The sequence below is a fragment of the Euprymna scolopes genome, chromosome 1 (genome assembly GCF_053919585.1).
Source record: "Euprymna scolopes isolate OS-2025 chromosome 1, ASM5391958v1, whole genome shotgun sequence".
In the NCBI taxonomy this organism is placed as follows: domain Eukaryota; kingdom Metazoa; phylum Mollusca; class Cephalopoda; order Sepiida; family Sepiolidae; genus Euprymna; species Euprymna scolopes.
In genome coordinates, this window is record NC_136482.1 from 97,888,764 (window position 1) to 97,910,891 (window position 22,128).

The 22,128-nt window shown below is 31.7% G+C and overlaps 1 protein-coding gene across 6 annotated transcripts in view; it reads left to right on the forward strand.

Moving 5' to 3' along the window:
- Positions 1-22,128, forward strand: part of LOC145255900 (mitochondrial S-adenosylmethionine carrier protein-like) — a 238,204-nt gene that overhangs the window by 207,228 nt on the left and 8,848 nt on the right. For all 6 annotated transcript variants that reach the window (XM_080114799.1, XM_080114647.1, XM_080114737.1 and 3 more), the window contains exons 2-8: positions 2,616-2,667; positions 5,574-5,730; positions 8,465-8,574; positions 10,925-11,029; positions 15,643-15,735; positions 20,068-20,137; positions 21,327-21,391. In XM_080114799.1, the coding sequence (XP_079970925.1) occupies positions 2,626-2,667; positions 5,574-5,730; positions 8,465-8,574; positions 10,925-11,029; positions 15,643-15,735; positions 20,068-20,137; positions 21,327-21,391 (642 nt within the window). In that variant the 5' untranslated portion in view covers positions 2,616-2,625. The remainder of the gene's footprint in view (positions 1-2,615; positions 2,668-5,573; positions 5,731-8,464; positions 8,575-10,924; positions 11,030-15,642; positions 15,736-20,067; positions 20,138-21,326; positions 21,392-22,128) is intronic.

Sequence of the window (22,128 nt, forward strand, 5' to 3'; positions counted from 1 at the left end):
TTCAAAGGTATGCAAATCTTCTAAAGCCTGATACAAAGCCACTCGTCAAAATACATCTCCAACTTTAGCCGCCTCTCCAGAATGTCTTTCAAAAACTATTGTAAAAGTAAAAATTAACGGGAGATCTACGAATGGGTTTATTTAGGTTCGAAAATGGGTTTGTCAATCTAGGCAATGAAAGATTATGCATTAGTAGGCATCTCTCAGATGGGAACAGATTTAAAAACACAAAACACAGTAGTATGAAGGTTCCCAGTGAATGCAACACAGATGAGGATAAGAAAGGCTTTATTTCACTCCATGGAGAAAGAGGGTGAGAGGAGTCAACGATATCATTGTAAAGCGAGATGGTGTGATGTAATGTGTTATATAATAAAAACACGTCTTCTATGTGTTTAGAGATAGTTGGCAGAGCATCATCATATTCAGTTTATCATCCATTTTACATGCTGGCATTTGTTGGAAAGCATTAAAAATTGAATTCCAAACTAACCTATTTTGATAGGTCTTTATTTAACCTTCTTTCCATCAGGTCCATTTTAATCACTTCTCTCATCTGACCCTGGAAGATAGTCAATCACTGCTGTGACCCCTCAACATAAATACACCCAACAAGCAGCAAAGTCCCACCCTCTACACAGTAGAGATGCATAGATGTAAGAAAGCCTTCTACTCTAATAATTTCTTCCTCAGAATTGCTAGACTTTGGAATTCCATTCCGGGCACTTGCTTTCTCAACTGTACTGATATGCAGAAGTTCAAGTGTAATGTGAACAGACATCTTGTTGCTCAACTCCCTACATAGTATTCTTGCAACTTATGTCCCTAATAGGAGACCCCTACATCAAAGCGGCACTGTGCCTTATTTGGAGTGAAAATATACAAAAAAAAAATACAAAAAAATCATAGGTACTTCAACAGTAATTAAATTATGACAAATTTGGTGCATTACAAGTCTTTTTTATTTTTTAATTTTACTTAATGCATGATAGCATTATTAATGCCAACTATATTGTTCGCCTTTGTAAAAGACTACAGTAACATTAAGCATTCACTATTTCAATATTTGGGTGCTTCACGAACTCGTTTCATGCTGCTTCAAGAATATGACAGGGCTTCTCTAATTTTTATAAATAATAAGTACTATACAGAGGTGATTTGATTATCTGTAAGCCAACAATGTTCCTGGGCATAAGAATATTGAACTACTTACAAAAAAGTATAGTCACCCAGGCAAAAAAGTCTTGCGCTCTAAACCAAGGAGGAAGCACCTTCATTCCATTCATTCTTTACAATCAGGCAAATTGAGAAAACTGTTAATAATGAGGCAGATTGCTGAAATAATTTTTCACTTGGTGATACAAGCACCAAAATTGAAATTTGTCAGGTTTGTTTCTGCAGCCATCTTGAACTTTCTGATGGCTAACGTTCTTTTCTTAAAATGTATGTTCTGTACGTCATTTGTGCCAATTTTGGTGCTTGTATCACTAAGTGAAAGATTCTTATGGAATATTGAGATAACCTGCCCCACTGAAGTAGAAAACTTTAATAATAAAAGTCATCAATATCATCTTGGGAAACTCTCAACAAACAAGCAACTAAAACAACTTTTGATAGATACCCACATATTTTTGCTGATCAACTTATTCTAACCCGAAGCTTATGAACACTTTTCCTACATATCTTCTCTTTCATTTATAAACTTGTTTTTACAATTGCTGTTCATCGTATTTCATCTCTTGTTGGATCATGCATGCCCTTTTGCAATTATTACTTATTAGCTGGGAATTGTGGGAGATTGGACAACCTGGCCATAGCATATTTGTGTTATTACTTTCACACTAAAACTATTCCAAAATTAAACTATTTTAAAAATAATAAAGCATTTTTTCATGACAGTGTTATTGTAGAAAAAACTGAAAATCTGAGTAAAGATATGATTAAATATTTGCAACGTTTTATTATTAAATTTTGTTTTTTAAAACATCAACCAATAATGGGCCTAAATCATTGAGGAAACAAACTTTTGTACCTGCTCTTTATTCCAATCAAAGGTAAAGGAGAGTTCTTGTCTTTAACCTCCGGCCTATTGTGTACTTTGTCCTGTGGCAGTTATCAGAGGTTAGCAGTAATAGCAAAAGATGTGGTTGGTTCTACACAAAGCCTTCACCACTATAAACAAATCATCTGTGTGGATTTCCAAGCAACTTAGTTGTTGGGGCAGAAACTCATACGTCGAAATCGACGAGAGAGTTCATTATATATATATATATATATATAAAGAAAATTATGAGAATAATATTTGAACATGATGGAAAAATGAAAAAACAAAATTATTTATATATTCAGCATTTCATTTTTATTTCAAGACTTTCTCAAGATGATTGATTTGCAAAAATAAAATACAAGAATACAAGTAAATATTTGAAATATTTTGTGTATCTATAACGTGAAAGGATGTTTTTTTTCTTTATTTGAATGAAATAAAGTCATTAGGATTAAACATGCAATGTGTTTATGATTTATGTTTTTCAAATGACAGCCATTAGAATTTTAAAAACTGTGCTGTGATTTTGATCTGAAAAGAATGTTTTCTTTTTGTTTTGTTTTTTCAGGACAATATTGATGAGAGAATCAACTGAATTTTCTATGGCTGTTAGCCTTCTGGTATGTTTTATTTTTCCTTAATCTATTTTGCTTACAGCTTAAGTGTATTTGTAACAATGTAAAATTAGGATTTGCTTGCAGATAAAATATCATAACCAAAATGATAGTAATGACTCCCAGGTAACGTTGGGTAGTTACAGCTAGTTTATGATACAATACAAAGGCAGTTAATAAGTAGGAGCATCACGTAAGAGATCCACACTCCCATATGAAGAGGTTTATTGCTAATCGCCTGAGCCGGTGGGGGCGGGGGGTACTGAGTTTAATATGAGAAACCTTAGAAATTTTTTTGTGAACCAGAGTGCGCTTGTCCTAGTGAATTGTCAAACCTACTGGGAAGGAGGTAAATAATAAATAGAAACCATCAAATTTGTGATAAATATCTTCAGTTTATATTTGAAGCATTTCAGTTTCTTGGAAACTAATGGAAATATTAATTACATCATTATATTTGATTTAATTTGATGGAAAAATCTTCTCCAAACATCTAGAATTTATTACAAAAACAAAATGTGTATTTTGAGGATGAACAGAAACAATTGTTTGAACAAATATATTTTTTAAACAAATTCAAAACATTTATTATATATATATATATATATATATATATATATATATATATATATATATATATATATATATATATATATACTATAATAATTATTAAATACCTACAGACACTAGTGTTTCATCCTTTTGGCAATCATCGAACCCGGTGACAGAAGTCATTCCTGGCTTCATTAGCTAGGACCTAATCCATTCGGCTACCGTTAACTGCGAGAAATGCTGTTGAATTTAAACATTTATTTTTTAAATGCTTTTTTTAACGTCTGTCAGAGTGATCTAATCATACACATTTTGTTTATATGATGATCTGTGCACAAGAGCTAAATTGACTGACTTTAATTCAACTAAAAGTGCTCAACGATAAGAAACGAGTTTCTTAAAGGGGCTGGCGTAATTATTTACTATAATTACAGGTTTTATATTGAAATTTCTTTCAGAAAATATTATTTTCCAAACAAAAATGTATTGTTCGAACAAAGAATGCAGCATTTAAAGTAATTTCCTTAGACCATGGATTTTTGATGTAGGCTCATATTCTAATCAGATGCCTAAATTCTATATCCTTTTTTTTGTTTCAATTCTTTTTTCCTTTTCTATGTCCCTTTAAAAGATTTTAATCTTTTATATATTTTCAATGTATGTGCTAAATAGCAAAATTATATCAAACCAGAATAAATATTTTGCTAATGTCTTTCCTCTGAGGAGATGGGCCTACATCGAAAATCCATGGATTAAGGAAATTACTTTAAATGTTGTATTCTTTGTTCAAACAATAAATTCTTGTTTGAAAAATTATATTTTTTTAAGAAATTTAAATATAGAACCGATAATTTTTAATTTGGTCTTTCTAGTATGTTGAATAGTATATTAGCCGAGATTGTCTTATATAAAAATATTACCGCTTAAAAATATTTTGTAAGACTTGAAACCACAAGATTGATTAATCTGTGATCTAATTCATCTCATTATTCATAAATATATATATCTAATATCTGTCTGTCTCCATATTTTCAAACTGTATCTCTTCCAAAACTAAAAGTTGCAGAGCAGCACTCGGGGCCACAAATGATTGGATTTTTTACAGACTATTCTTTTATGGGATGCGTTTTTAGCCGGTTAAAATAGTTTTTAAGGGGTCAAAAATGGGTAAAAATTGAAACAAATTGTTATACATTTTGTACATTCAACTGAGTTTATTTTTAATTTTTAATCAGTTCATATGTGTATCACGTTGGTACAGTGGTAGCATCATCAGCTTTGAATGCTACAGTTTTTCTTTCAGTTTCAATTCTAGCTGATGGCAACCAAATACTTTTTTATTTTACTTTTTAAATCATGACTTTATAATAGTATATACGAAATCTGGACAAATTAAAATATCATATTTAAGCGTATTTTACGACCAGGCAAAGTCCCCCACCCCCCGCTAGTATATATATATATATATATATATATATTGTGTGTGTGTGTATTATTCTTTTCTACTCTTTTATAATCACATAGAAAGGCTTGTAACTGAAACTGCCTACTTCATATATTTTTTTTTTTAACTTGAAGGCTTATTAATTATTTTATTTTTTTTTACTTGAGGGCTTATTAAGGCCCGAGGCCACTCTAGGATAAGAGTTAATAAGTGTTTGGTGGATTGTGAGAAAACATGATCAGTAATGGTGGAACTTGGGTAGGACTTGATTATTTAAGAGGATGGCTCAACAGGAACTCATTTACATTCGATTTTAAAATGATCATCAACGTCATTTAGTCATTATTTGATATATTTTTTTCTTCATTGACTATTTAAGCTACCATTTTGAATTTTTGTTCTTCAAATTGTTGCCATTCTATGATCAGACAAACTGCTTGACTGCATTTCAAATTATTCTTCCCCCCCCCACACACACACATTTATTCTCCCTTACTTCATATTCTTTAAACTCGCCATCACATTACGTTTGCTGACAATCTCCCAATCCTCTGTCTTTTGAGCACAAAAGAACCATATTTAAATCAGATTTTTTAAAATCTATTATTATTATTATTAGTTTTAATCGCCACAAATAAGGTATATTGGCACTGAAGCGTAAGGGGCTACTGTGGGAAGAGCCAGATTATTAGGGAGAAACCTAGATGGGGAGTTGGACAGCAATATGTTTGTTCAAATTACATTTAAATTTCTGCATGTTGTACAAAGAAAACAGGAAGCAGGGAAGGGATAACTGTATTTTTCAAGTTTTCAAAACTACTTTTGAATCTTAATGTAACATAAAACAAGTCAGCTATTTTAATCTTACTTATTTATTTTTAGCATAATCCACTGATTAGCTTTGTGTTCATTTCAGGCTGGTGGCGCTGCTGGAACTTCAGTGGACATTTTACTGTTTCCACTAGATACGATACGCACACGTCTACAGAGTCAGAAAGGCTTTTTAGCATCGGGTGGTTTTCGAGGAATCTATTCTGGTCTCTTATCTGCAACACTTGGTTCAGCCCCCACAGGTAAAAGAACATTTGAAACCATGTTTAAATTATAGATTTTTTAAAAAATGTTATTTAAATGATTTAGCAAAACAGCAAGAATTATGTTATCAGTAATGCTGAACAGTGGCCACTCATCTGTAGGCACTGAGAAATTGTAGCGTCCTTCTTTTCACCATTATTTATTTATGTTTGTACAATATATTTTATATTATAATCAATAATACTTGCTAAAAAAACAAAAAAAAAATAAGGTCCCTCTCCCCTAAAATAAATTTAAAATAAAAACATCCAGTGATGAGGCCTCATTTGGTAATATCTTTTAGAGACTCTGGTGCTACCAAATCATGTTGTCTGAAGATAATGACTTCTTTATCCAATAAATTCACTGAACTTTGATGCTCTTCTTTTTTTTTGGGGGGGGGGGTTCTTACCCTTTGCAAAATACAATCTCGTTCTGCAAAGTCAAAAGCAAAAACAACTATTTTATTCTACAAAACAATCCATGTTTGGAATCTCCCAACTATAGATGGTAACAAAATATTGTGACGTCAACAAAAAGAAAGGAACATAAACACAAATGAACAATGTTATAAAAACTTGTATTTATAGGAAAGAGAGGAAAGGAAAAATGTTTCTTTGCAAAAACATCTTTTGTGGAACTTATCTGTCAGATTCATCCTGTTAACTGTGTATGTTTCCTGTGTCATTTTGACTGGATTGAGGGAAAAAAGAAGTCTTGAGTTGTTCTGTGCTGCAGTTGTTGCCGAAAATTCTCACACGTGTCAGGTGTTAAAATGACAGAGAGCTGGTGGAACATGTTGTTTTTGAGGGCCTGACAAGCAAAAGAGGAAGGGAATTTGTAAAAACTGCTCTCATGAGTGTTGGTGAAGATCTAAAAGGGAAGCCTGTGATTGGTTGTTTTTCAAACAATCAGAGGGCAGCCAGTTAGTTACTCCTTAATAATTTCAATAATTAAAACCAAATACCATGCATCAATATTTGAAGATACAAAGAAGTTGGAGCAGATAAACTTTTTCTAAAATTATCAGATTCAGCATTAAATAACCTGAAAAGGGTTAATGTAACATAAAAACAACCAACCAACCTAAAAAAAAAAAAAAAAAAAAAAAGATTGTAGCTGAGACAATATTGGAAAGCAATAAGATGAGTGAGTTGAGTTAATGGAAGAGCATATATGTAGACAAGTAATAAGTAATTAGAAACACAGTGCTGAATAATTTAATGTAGAAAACAATGATGAGAAAAGAGATTCCAGTCAGCATTGTTTCTATATTGATTGGGGTAAAAATATATGGTCTGTGATTTTTTTTCTTTTTAATCCATATGTTTTATAATCAGGAAAGAGGAATTTGTATGCATTTCTGACATCATGGGCAAGAATTGAAAAGTTCTTACAGTCTCTTTTCTCCAGTTAGATTTTAGACAATGCAAACATTGGGGTCACCAAATATGTAGTGTAAAAAACCAAGTTCAGAAGTAATGACAGTTTGTCCATGCATAATCTTGAAAGAAATGTGGGTGCTTCTTCGTTATTAGCAGGAAAATCAAAATATTGAATTTCAAATAAAACCAATGGTATCTACTTAATTGTCATGGTGCAGTAATGAACATATTCCCAAAATTCTGAAAAACGATTTTGTAATTAAGTATTTACTTAATAATAAAAACAATTTTCAAAGACAATTAGCGAAAATTGAGTTTTGCTAAAATTGGTGCAAGATTTTCAAAGTTTTCAGAAAATAATTTCTTCCCTTGTTACAAATTCCTTTTTTGAGCAAAACTCAGTTTTCGTTAATTTTCTTAAAAAACTATTTTCATTAATAATTAATTTTCTACCTTACCATTTTTCATAATTTTTTGGATATGTTCACTACTGTGATATGACAATTATGTAGATACCATTGGTTTTACTTGAAATTTAATATTTTGATTTTCGAATTTCACTCTAATAATACAAAAGCACCAAAATATGTCTAAATAGAAGGATTGATAGTAGATTCTTGAATCTTCTACATGTAATAGCATTTTATTTGCAGATGCTAATTTCGCTGCAATCTTGATCTCTAATTTGTGCATGAAAATCATAAACAAATGACAGATTGGGGAAATAATATCTTGCTTTTAGTGTTCATTGTTTTTTTTAAATTATTTTGCTTTATCCTGATACTGCCATCATAGGAAGGACTAACAAGATACTTGTTGATGTTTAAACACAATTATAGAACAGGAACTGTATTTAAAGAATGTGCATGCACAGCTGTACACAAAAGTGGAACGGGTTACAAACAAAATAACATCATTACAGTGCCAGCTGAAATAACCTCTAACCTTTTTGAGTTGTGCCTCATCAAACTCTGGAATTTGTAGTACAGAATTTTGACTGGAACTCTTTATTTAATCCATGGATCGCTGTAAAAATCAGTTCTAAGTGACGCTTTTTTGGATGTTAAAGGGTCAATCTTCAGTATAAGTAATACTAAAAATACAATTAAGAATTACTTAAGACTTCTACTTAGTCATAGTCTTAATATTTCGAGATAAAATCTCTTTTTTTAAAAGACTAATTAAGAATTATTTAAGACTTCTACTTAGTCATCAACTGATGGAATGAGAGCAGGCTACCCCGCCCTCAAGAAGGTTGGAGATTACATCAGCCAAATCGTTGGAGAAAAACACTAGTCCAAATAATCCATTTTATTTTTTTTATATTTTCTTTTCTTTCTCTTACCAGCTTCTTTGTTTTTCCTTACCTATGATTTTGTCAAACAAAAATTCCAAAGCAACAAAGATTCCAGCTTGGCTCCAGTTGGACATATGACAGCAGCATCTCTTGGAGAAGTGGTAAGAATATGGTTGTAGCCAGCTAATGTACTTCCTAACTTCCGGTGTAGCACTGCCAGAAGCAATGACAAGGCAAATTAGTTTCGTCACTTTTATTGCTTTTCAGTATTTCTATTGTGAAGCAATTTATTGAAATAAAATATAAGAAAAGGACATTATTGAAAAGTATACAAAAATAACACAATTAGTCTTTTTGATAATCATCTCCAAGAAATCCTGTGGCAACAGAGAATCAAAGGCAACTATTTTGGGAATATTATGTATTGGATATGTCTTTTTATGATGTTTGGAATTTTGTTATTTTGATTTTAATAATTTTATTTGTTATTTTAATTTCAATAATTTTATTTATAAAATTAAAAAAACTTTTATTTTTATAATTTCATAAACATATTTCTTATAAAATTTCAAAGCAAATAAAACTTTTATTTTTTTAAATTTTGTTATTAAAAGTGCAAATAATGAATAACTTTACAATAGAAATACTGAAGAACAATAAAAGTGAAGGAACTGATTTGCCTTGTCATTGCTTCTGGCAGTGCTATGCCGGAAGTTAGGAAATATGTTAGCTGACTATAACTAAGAATATTTGACTTTTTAGATTTGAGGCGGGAATATACAAAATTTGAAACTTTAAAAAAATTTAGATTTGTTTATCTAAATTTGATCAAATTCAATCAAATCTTTTCTTGAATTCAAACTTTCATCACTTGAAAAAAAAATTATAACATTTTTTTTTTGTACGATGATATGTGTAAAGTTAATGAATTGAAATGTTTATTTTATGCATATCTCTATTTATATAAACTTATGCTAATTTAAATTTAAATAAATTATTTAGTTCACAGGGTTGCAAATTGTTTATAATTATCAATCTGGCTGATGACAGTTAAAACTTACTTGTAACCTAATTTGGGCTTTGTATTTAGGTGTATTATGTGTAACATTACACCAATTTACACACGCGGTAACATATGGACACCTGAGAGCCACACATTGCAGATTCAGTCACAAAGGAGATAAAAACAAAAAAAGGAAAGAGAAAAGACCTTCAACTCCTGTTTCAGCTTTTAAGAAAAAACTTTTATTCCTCATTCTCCCATCATGCGTAACTTCTCGTTATGGCTGTGGCATCACTCACATCTCTAATGTGATCATCCTCCTTTTCTGACCTCTGTCCTCTTGAACGTCGTTTTGAACGTGTTCTCGAACATGATCATTGGTCTGTGTGCACGCTCCTTTTATAGTCCTTTTTTTGCACATGGCTCAGCATTCATGCATTACATATGGAGTTTGTCACTGGAACAATTGGTTAGAGGTCACTCAGTTACTGATTTCACCAGGCTCGATTGGTTTTTGTAAGGAACGCAATGGTAAGGATAGATGAAGTTGGCTTAACCTACTCTGAGTGAATTTTGTTTGTAGTAGTTCAGGGTTGGAAATAAACAAAGAAATATGAAAAACTTGTGTAGAATACTAACCTCTACCTCAGAAGAGAGGCCATCTAATGCTAGTGTTGTTTTCTCAAGCCCGTGAACTAAATTATTTATTTAATGATATTGTGATACTATTAACATTTTCTGTGGTGGTGGTGCAGCAGCAAAGAGAAAAGGGAGTATGACAAAAGAGAAGAGGAAATAAGTTTATCAGGTAAACGAAGGTATAGAAAATGGAGAGAGAAAGTTGTTCACTGAGGTAGACAAAGGAGAGCTGAGGTGGGGTTGTAATCAAGGTGTGACAGTAATCAGGAACAAAAGGATCTGAGATATATTTAGAATTAGTTTTAGGATTGGCAAAAAGTTTTATAATAACTTTACACATTTGGGAGTGGTTTTGGGGTCAGTAGCTAGTTTACAACAGTCATGAGTTGTTCTTGGTCAAAGGCAGTTGGTGGTTCAGAGGTGTCCCGAGAGAGATTGGACTTGAAGTCAAGTGAGAGTAGATCAGACTGAGAACAAAATATAATTTTATGCGTAAATTTTCAGTATTTACTTCAACAGTACTCAATACATAGGTAAAGCTAAGTAGTAAGTTATAAAAATATATATGGCAAATAAACTATACTTATGCCTGACATATTCTCATGAGAATGAAATGTGGAATATTCTGTGTAACTTAAATATATATATATATCAAATATGCAAAGATTAACATATTAAGATATCAACTTCTAAAATAAATGGAGTCAATAGTGCTAAGTAAAAGATCAGTTTTGTATGAAAGTACATCGTCCCACATGAATGTAAATTAAATGGAAGAATCTTTTTATTCTTAATATTAAAAGTTAATGTTTTGTGTCTAAATATTTATTTTCTAACGTGTATTCTAATAACGTCTAATTATTTTATAGGCAGCATGTTTAATCCGAGTTCCAGTAGAAGTAATCAAACAAAGAAGTCAAGCATCACCTCATTTATCATCAGGTGCCATTTTCAAAGACACTTTAAAATCTGAGGTGAGTTCTTTATTTTATGTCATTTACGACCTACAACAACAGAAGAAATGGCTAAAAAAAATAAGTGCGTCTTATATATAGCATTAAAATCTTTTCTCGGCAAAATAATAATAACAGAATAACAGAACAAGTTTTCATTCAAAGTTAATGTGTTGGGCTAAAATAGTTTCTGAGTATAATATACTTCCTAGTACTTTCAGTTTTGTTTAAAAATAAAATTTTACAATATCAAAGAAAAGTATTCTAACAATGTCTATAATTTTTTTTCTTTTTTATTTCAGAAGAATTGGTATTTTAAATATTTTCTTTTTATAAAAATAATTTTTTTTTTCATTATAAGAATATTTAATGAAATTTAGCTTACTTCGGAAATATAATCTTTTTTTAAAACAAAAAAAATTTTTTTTTTAACAAAGTAATTACTCGGTAAGGTGGTTTGATATTATTTTTAAAAAATTATGAAAAGTTGGGGTTTTTTATAATAAAAATATTTGATGGAATTGTGAATGATAAAAATATTATAATTAAGTTTATTTAAGAAATATAACACCTTTTATTTTAATTATAAAAATAATTAATAAAGTAATTTCTTTAACAATCTTATAATACTGGCATATCACGCATATTTTATATCCAAAGTAATTTTCTTTTATTCGTTGATACAAGAAAAATTTCTGCATGTAACTATTGAAATTACTTATGAAGTTTTATTATATTTGCGAATTAAAATCAATTAAATATTTTCATAATTAAGAGGAAAACATTTTTTAAAAATATTTTATAAATACATATTTAAAATAACAATTTTTATTAAGTAAAAAATTATGTAAACTATTTGCATACTTATTAGTCGCGTGCAAGCGACTCTATAAGTCACTCCGTCGGTCGGTCGGTCTGTCCGTAACACTTTTGTGCTTGGCCTTTTGGTTAAGATCAAAGGTCTGTTGTTGATAGATGCTGTTCTTAGTTTTTTAAGCTTTTCTTGACCTTTTGGCCAAGATCAAAATATAGTATCTGTTCTTATTACATGCTGTACTTATGTTTGTAACTTTGTGATATAAAGTGGGGGATCACTTTTCTGTATTAATTTAATGTAAAATGATCACCCACTTTACAACCAGTCAATCTCAAAGCCATTCAAGTCATTCTCTAGATCATTCAAGTAGTTTTTGAAGGATTCCAGTTATTTTTCAAGCATTCAAGTCATTCTTAAGGTCATTCAATCCATCCTTAAGTTCATTAAAGTCATTCTAAGTCATTTACTTTTTATTTATTTAAGTCATTTCAACCCATTTTTCGGTCATTTTAGTTTATCTTTAAGAATTTCATGTCAATCCTACATTCACGCAGTCATTCATTACACAAGAGCACGCAACTAATGGCTATCGGCATTGTTTTTAGTAAAAGAACTTTTACTTCTTAAACAAAACCAGAATTAAGTATATTGTATCCAGAAGCTATTTTGATCTAACAACATTTTCTGCTAACTTTGTGTGAAGACTTGTGAAGACTTATTCTATTATACTTTTTTCTCAGCTAATTTTATTGTCATGCAATGCATGCTAGGAAGAGGGAGTTAAAATTTCTCAGGTGCAAACAGAAATTAAACCAATTTTTTTTTCTTACTAATGAGTAGGACTATGACAACAGCATATTTTTATCATTGTTTTGATTCTCGAGTATATATCCGACACAGTTAGACACGGTTAATCCACCAAGAACCACATCACTCTATATAAAAGCATATTAGATATCATGGGATACACACTCGAGTCAAAATAATGAAAAGAATATGCCCTTCTAAGGAGTCACCATTTAACTAAACTAAGAATGATTCAAGAGAATCGATTGTCAGTTGAAATGATGAGAGGATTAAAGATAATAAATAGAATGAACAAAATTGAAATACCGAAGACTTTTTATTTTAAGTATTTGTGGAGTATTATTTGCCTCCTTTTTAGGAGGCTAAACACAATATTAGGTGAGATTTTGAAAACCCAGTAAACTAAGATAAGAACTCTTTGATCTACACAAACTGCCTTAGGAGCTTTTTATCATTCCTTGATTGAGGCGCCTCAAGTAATTATCAATAAACTAACTCCTTCTCAAAGAGAAAAAGTAAAGCCTGCGATAATGAACCACCAGGGACTGAACACAACCATATCTCAGTCCAACAGAAGAAAGGCTACTGTCAAACTGATTCTCAATGGCATATCATTTGTTGAGATTGGATTTGAAGACAATTATGTTGTAATCTGCAGGGAAGCAGTTCTGGTGTAATGTGTTCCACAAATGAGAAGCTCTGTAAATTCTGTTTGATGTCAAACACATGGAGGAAGAAAGAAAAATTTGCAATAGAAGATGATTTCTTGTGAGTATTTAAAAATAATGTTAAAAACAGGATTTTCTAGATTATAGATAGAGTGAATAGAAAGTGAAAACTTCCATTAGAAGTTAAAAGATTAGAATTAGAACTCTGTGTCAGGATATTGCTTATAGAGAGGAAATTGCTAGAGACATGCAGCAGATAAGCTGAGAAAATCTCTCTTTTTTCTGGACAGCATAATATAGAAATCAGTTGAGTTTGATACATTTGATCCCTCCTCCTTCTATGGAGGATGGGTTGGGATATTTGTATGTATACTTTATACTGGAAAAGAAGAACCTTGAAAACATTGATAAACCTGAAATGATCATGTGTTCTTATTATTTAACTAGCGGGGGTACCCGGCGTTGCCCGAGTGTTTGTTTCCGGGAAGGGGGGGGGGAGTTTTAAAAAATGTTATGGTAGGTAAGTAGGAAGGATCAAACCCGGAGTCATGAGTAAAAGTAGAAAAATAAAGTGTGAAAAAAAAAACAAAAACAAAAAAACATCTGCAACGTTAACAGTCCGGCCACCAAGAAAAGTCCATTCCAGTTGTTTAGGAAAAAAAAAAAAAAAAACGACTACGGTAGGTCGGCGCGAACGTGAAAATATAATGTGAATTGTCCAGCACGCTAACCACTACGCCACAGAGCACTGCAGCTTAATTTAGTGATTTTAAATAACTTCACATGAAAGAACTACAAAGCCAAACCGGTGTTCTCTTCTCAACTGTTTCTTGTGAACGATCCCCAAACGGTGTTAAGTGGTGGCAGGGGGAGGAGGAATTTATTAGAGAGAAAATATTTTACCACTTCCATTGATCTTAACCGATTTTGGCCGTGACTTCTCAGCAGAAAAAGTATAGAAATCTAAGATTATCGAAAAATTTGAGAAATAATAAGCCTATAACACACCTCAGATATTGTTCTGCCGTTTGTGCATATTATATTTGCATGAAATATCTTGATTTTTAATCCTATTAAGGTGAAAATCAGACGGGGAAAAAATGAGTTCATTTTATTTATATAGAGATAACTTTTACAACTGACAACAATAAGAACAAAAAAGAAGGGAAAAAACTACTGTTACATGTTACCAAAACAATGACTAAAACTGCCTACATTATGAGCAGCTGTTTAGATAATCTGCTGGAATTGGAGAATTGGTCTACCACATAGGTACTATATTGTAGAAAAAATTAGAATCAACCCTTTTTTGATCCCCTGACAGTGGAGGGTTTGGACATAATAATATACTCTCGTTCATCTGTTCGTTTATACTCATTTTTCTCAGTAACCATGCCTTGGATATTTTTGAAATTTTTCACAAACATGAGTCATGATGAAAGTAAATTTTGCACTCGTGGAGGGGGGACCCTGCATGCTCAGCTTGTTTTCTTTAACAACCAGACGACAGGTAATACTTTGAAATAAATAGTCACCTTGAAATATCCTATTAAATGAAATATATACTGTTCTGCATTGCTCTTATAGAGTCTCAGACTTCACTAATTAGTTGCAGCAGTGTGACATTTAGGGAATTTGCATATACACATTACCAAAAGAATCATTTTCTTTCTACACAGCATCTCTTGTAATAAGTAATCATGAGTAACCTCTCTTAATTTATGATTACCTCCCTTTTGGAGAACTCTTTAGTTAAGTATGCAACTACACGATCTCACTAAATGTGAATTAATTAAAATAAAGCTTTCTCAGGTCTTTCGTTCTTATCGCTTGCCATCACATCATTATTGAGCTAGAAATATTCATTATTTTTACTTTCGAAATGAAATTAACATTTACTAACAGGTTACCTGGTCATAAAATATGCTTAAATATGATAATTTATGCAGATTTCTTATTTATTATTACAGAACCAATTCTCTATTGATTATTTTATTGTACTTAATATATAGTAGTGGTCGCCCGGCTTGACCTGTTTGTAAAATGTATAGGCATAGCAACACACTTTAAGTCGACTTATGCTTGCCAAGTTCCAATTTTTTTTCAGTTTTGACCCCCTTAGGAACTATTTTTCCCCACTAAAAACCAAATCAAATTTATTCCACAGGTCCAAATCCCGCTATATATCAAGTTTCAAGTCTGTAGACCAAAAATTAACAAAGTTTTGTAGAAATTGTTCCACACACACAAAGTTCATTTTTATAATATATTCAGCTTCATAACCAATCTTTTTGTGTTAATTTAGCAAATATAATTTTTCATTAATTTTTTTTTTTTTATAGGGTTTTCCAGGATTTTATCGAGGTTATTTGAGTACAGTGTCCAGAGAGATCCCATTCTCTCTCATTCAATTTCCTCTTTGGGAATATTTCAAGGTAATCTTTATAATATTCAATAATATCTAATTAGTTTAAATTTTGTCAAGATAGAACGAGTATTGCTTTTTTTTTTTGCAGGAGGAAAGGATTGCTTCCTTTGCTTGGTATGAAGCTGTTGCAGTTTTGCAGGCCGGTAATAATCAAGACAAACACAATAGTAGAATTAAAAAAAAATGTGTATTTGCAAAAGTATGTCACAGAAATACACATTATGATTCTGCAGGTCACAACTGTCATAAATTGCTACCCAATGACGTGTTAGATGTAACTATACTTATAGTCTCTGGGTAAGTTCGTTGTTCTTAAAATAGATATATCTGTTTGGCCCAGAAACAAAATAGGTTACCATAGTTTTGTTATAAGAACAAACTTCTGTAAAATTTAAATCAATTTTATTCATACAGTTTCATCAACACAATTCCAGAAAGAGTTACATAGACAAGAATATAAAAATATGTTGAGTCAGTGGACCTGCAAGTGCTATAAAAATGAAGGCAGCATTTTGCCTAGCCCAAGTCATGGCTAGAGGTGAAACAGGAAATATAACATCTTGTTAACTTGACTCTTACACACTGACTGTTCAAAACATATGGGAAAATATTTGGTGAAAGCGTTCTAATCAAACAACGTACCAATCACTCCGCAAGTGAGAACATGCTAACACAAAAGAAAATAGATTGTAATTATAAAAGGTATTTTTGAAGGCTTACAATGCAGGAATGTACAGTCGTTATGAGCAGATAAATAAATAAATAAATGAATGATAAATAATTCAATATTTTTTATTTATATTTATTTATCTATTTACCTGAAATTTTTTTTTTTTCAACTGTGGATAATATTTATTCCAAAGGTCCTTTTGGCAGTGGAGAAACAAATCCTCTCTCTAGGCTGTAAATTTACACAGTTGAAAAAAAAATTCAGGTAAATAGATAAATAGATATAAATAAAAAAATAAAATTTTAAAAAAATTATTGAATTATTTATTATTCATTTATCTGCTCATAACGACTGTACATTCCTGCATTGTAAGCCTTCAAAAACAATTTAACAATGCTTCAAGCAAACCACGCCACACTTCTTAGATTGTAATTATATAATAATATGGTTTTGGTTATTAGGTTTCATTACATATTATTCATTATTAAACAGATGTGCTACAGGGTTGAATAGATTCTTAATGGTGACTATCATGTTTGTTATTTGTGTGAAAAAAACTTGTCTTGAAATAAATGTGTTACATGAATACTGACTTAGTTTGATTAATCCTGGGCAAAGTCAGGTCGGTACAGTTAGTACTGAAATAAAATGAGTAGCATAAATGTACAACATAAATATAACAAACAAAGAAACTTGTATTGAAATAAATGTGTTACATGAATAATTGGTTTTGGATGTCTTACTTGTAATGTGCGTGTATATTAATTTAGTTCCAAGAAGTTTTGCACTAAGAAAACATTTCGTTTTATCACTCTATGAGTCTTTTTGAGGAACAAAATTATTATGTAGCTTCTTGTCAATTGTCAGGTTACTACTGGGTTGGTTTCATTTGAGGAGAGAACGTAAGTTTCCCTTTACCATACTAGACAAAGAGAAGAGAGAATTAGCACCAAATTAAGTTATTTTTCGAATGGTGAACTTTTTTTTTTCTTCATCAGTTTTTAGTTTTGTTTAATGGCATTTCGACCTCTCACTACACATGCCATATTGCTCGGAAAAAAATTATACACATTTTTTAATTATATAATATAATGCCTGAATGTATGAAACAATTTATTTCTTTTTTAACATTTTATGCATGAAACCAAAATGTATATCTTAACTAAAATATTTTGTTAGATAGTAATTTTCACTGCAGTTTTAATGAAACAATAATCATCATAATCATCATCACATCCATTTTACATGCTAGCATGTGTTAGACGTTTTACGAAATTGGTTTCCAAACTAACCTATCTCTGACCAAGTCTTTATTTATCTCTTTATCCCTCAGATCTATTTTTATCACCTTCCATGTTCCCCTTGACCTTCGGTTCGGTCACGCCCTTCAACGACCCCCAGGTGACTTCATCCATGAAGTCATCAATCCAACTCCACCACCAAGCTGGAGGAAATGTTGCGGTGGTCAACTCAAAACCTGGCTCATGACCTTCACCTTTATGGTATCAGTGGAACCATGAATGGCTTGCACTTATAACTAAAGAAACCTTGAACTGCTATACCCAGTTGGCTAATGTTGAAGACATGATGAACTTGTTGGCAAGAGCTGACCCAACCAATCCAGGGTGAATACCACAAACATGACCATGTAGAACAATTGAAATAGCACGTTCAGTTCACATCTTTTAACCCCAAAATGCTCATCCATTCTTTCAATATACCATCAAAGTCTACTCTTCTGCACATATCTCCCTATACTATCCAGATTCAAGTTTTCTCTGAAGCCATCAGAATTAAGTTTACCTTTAAGACTTGCATTACATATCCATCATATTAGATTGACAAGAAAGTTCCTGTGGAATTTTTAATTTTGATTTCTAATGATGTATTTTCAAATAAGTTTTTGTTATAATACCTTTACTTTATATATCATGTTGAAGAGTGTTTTTCGCTTTATTTAATCGTTTAAATTACAATCATTTTAAAAACATCAAAACAATTCTTTTCAGAACGTTGCATACAAAATGGAAAAAAAAAAAGAAGCAAATTTGCACAATATTTTTATTTCAATTCGAGCTAGACTGAAAAGCTTCTGAAACAGCTCGCGATATCAAAGAAGTTTTGGCCCGGGAACCACTACTGAACGCACAGAACAATAGTGGTTTGAGAAATTTTATGGCGGCAACAAGAGTCTTGAAGATGATGAGCATAGTGGTCGACCATCAAAAGTTGATAATGATCAATTAAGAGCATTTGTAGAAGCCAATCCACATACAACTGTCTCTGAATTAGATGTAATGATACAATGATTTCGAACCACTTGAGAGAGATTAGAAAGACAAAAAAATCTTGATAAATAGGTGCCCTACAAATTGAATGACAACCAAAAGGAACGCTTTTATGAAGTGTCATTTTCCCTTCCCTTATGCAACACCATTTATCGATCGGGTTGTGAGTTGCGATGAAAAGTGGGTTCTTTACGACAATCGGCGACACTCAGCTCAGTGGTTAAATACCGACGAAGCTCCACAATGCTTACCAAAGCAAGAATTGTACCAAAAGAAACTCATGCTAACTGTTTGGTGGTCTGCGACTGGTCTTATCCATTAGTTTTTTGAATGCAGGCGAAATCATTATGGTGGGGAAGTAATGTCAACAAATGGATGAAATACATCAGAATCTTTGACAACAACACCCAGCATTAGTCAACAGAAAAGGCCCAATTCTACTCCACAACAATGCTCGACTGCATGTTGCTAAACAGACCCTGCATAAGTTGAACGAATTGGACTACAAAACTCTGCTCATCTGCTACAATCTCCTGACCTCTCACCTACTGATTAGCACTTTTTCAAGCATCTCGACAACTTTTCTGCGTGGGAACAAAAAAAAAAACCTAAACGATATCAAAAACACCTTTAGCGACTTCATCGCCACCAGAACGCAAGATTTTTACGTTACTGGCATAAGTTTTGTGTTGGCAAAAATGTGTTGATTCTGATGGTGCTTATTTCGATCAATAAATTTTTGTTTGAGCCGAAATATGTTCATCTGAATTTAAAAGTTAATAATTTTTCTTATCAACCTGATATAATCCTCACATTATTATATCACTATCTCTGCAATAAAACAATGACACCATAATTGTATAATAGATATTGTAAAAGTGAAAATGTATTGAAGTTTTATTACTTTGGTGATACCATTGGGGCACAGAGAGTAGTTGGTGTTAGTGTGATTGAAGAGTTATAAGTAGATGCATTAAGTTATGGAACTTTTACTATATGTATGAAGTATGAAGCAGGAGAGTGTTACTGCTGTCGGGTTAGGGAAGAGTTTATCAGGTCTATGTACATATGTGATGATATATGGAAGTAAAACTAGTCAGCAAGGATTAGAGACGTGTTTTCATGCAGAGAAATGATGTGAGAATGATATAATAGATGTGCAATGTGACTATTAAAGACAGGTTGGGTTGGCATCTATCCATATAACACTTATCGTTGACCTTGAAGTGTTTTTTTTTAACCCCTTACATTAAGTGGCTTCATGGCTTGTCTGGACTGATTTTTATTAAAAAAAAAAAGTAAATTATTTTGTAGACATAGAAATGAGGAGCTATGAATTAAAGAGCTGATGTCTTAATTTAGTTTTTATCTCTCTCTATAGTTTTGTTGGACTCAGTCACAGAATAAAGATGTAGATCCTTGGCAATCATCTATTTGTGGTGCTTTTGCAGGTGAGTAGGGTTTTTTTTTTGGTTTTTTTCCATATCAAACATCATTCTTCTCAGATTTCTATGACTAAATGTGTTAGATCAGACACTCATTTTAAACATTATTTGGTTCTTGTCTGGAATTCTCCCTATATTAAAAAACAAAGCTAAAAAAAAATCTTTATGATGTACATACTCATAACAAAGTGTAAATATCATATTCCAAAAATCACATAAACTGATCAGTAGTTTTATTTTTAAATTATAAAATAAAATTTTATGAGTAACAGAAGAGTGGTGGTTTTGTCCACCATTTTGTAAACAATCTAAAAACAAAGGAAGATAATTCAAACTTAATCACTTAAAAATCCATTTTATTGTTTATTTCAATAATACAGCAAGAAATATTTATGATTCTTTTGTGCTATTAGGCTCAGATTACCTGAAGGCTGTTTGCTCAAACAATGGGACAAAGTTGCTTGAATAGCAAACCCACAGTAGCAGCAGAGGCATAATAGTGACTAAGTTGTTAATGGCACAGACTGACAACCTGGGTGTGCCAAGTCTGAATCCACAGAAAACTTTCCATTAGGGATGTGGGCAACCATCATGTTGTCCCTCTCATAAGTACCCGATGTCTTTCTAGGAAGAATTCTAACTAGATAGATATCGGAGAAACGAATGCCAACACTAATCATTTGATTCATACAAAATGGATGAATGATGCTTAACAGTAGCAGCAAGTAGTCTTTTGTACGTAATTTGTTCATAGATTAATAGTAAAATTTTCCTCACAAGAACTGGATTTGATACACAGTCGAGCTTAAAGTGTAGTATGGCTTTTACTGAATGCATCAAGGATTTCCGTGATCCTGTGTTTTTCAGTAATGGCTAAGAGCTTATATGAGCATTTTTTATATCCCGTGCAAAGAGAAATTAACACAGTTCTAATGAAGTTCCATTGTTGAGCTCACTTTTAATAACTTAGCCTCCTGCTGCTAGTCTAAAACAACAAAAAAAATGGTTATTTTATATCATATTGATGTGTAAATCAAACACCTTTAATAACTGTAAAAGCTTTGAAATTTTGTTTTAGTAAACATCAAGAGTATAGAAACGCAGAGTTGATTGTCTCAATGACATTAGGAATTGAAAATATAAAAGACTCATTCTTACTTTATTATTTTACTTTTGTTTCCATATATTTTTTCAGGTGGAATTGCTGCTGCTATTACAACTCCTTTAGATGTGGCTAAAACTCGGATTATGTTAGCAAAAGTAAGTCCCATCCATTGTTATCTCTGATATATCCCATACCCTAATTTTCATTTACTTTATGCTCCCTGCCGTGTCAACAAGGTCACAATTTCACCGACTGTAACCACATGCAGAGGGATTCATATCCCCCCCCAAAAAAAGGCTGCCTGTAAGAGTCTTGTGATGCCTTAAGACATAATCCTGGTGAAAGATCAGAAAGGCACAATCTGAGCAATCGACTGGTCACGTCATACCCTAGTATCTATAAGTTCATTCTCAACCATTTTATCAAATCTGATTTTTCTAAAAATCAAAATTATATTCCTTTTAATTTTCTTCATAAATAGATATTAGAAGATGGTGGCTGATGGTCGATCATGTTGAGAACAAAGAAGATTATCAATGTCAAGGGCTAATTTTTTTCAAAGAGCAATGTCATCAAGGAGTATTTTTTTCTGAAAGTCATGTTTTCTTGGAGTAGTGCTCTAGCATCTCTGTAAAATTTCCATCAACGAATAATAATGTATTTTGAAAGCAATATATTCTGGGAGTAGTGTTTTTTTTAAGTAATGATGGTATCCTCTCTGCAAAAATTTTCTTCTGTGACCAATCTATTCTAACTATGAAATAATGGTACTTGTACAGTTTAGTCAAGACATTAAAAAATGAAAATATCGAAAAAAGTTTAAATTGTATGTATCCGTTATGGAACGAAGTTCTCAGAAAAAAAATTTCACTTAATTTCATCGAGTAGTTTT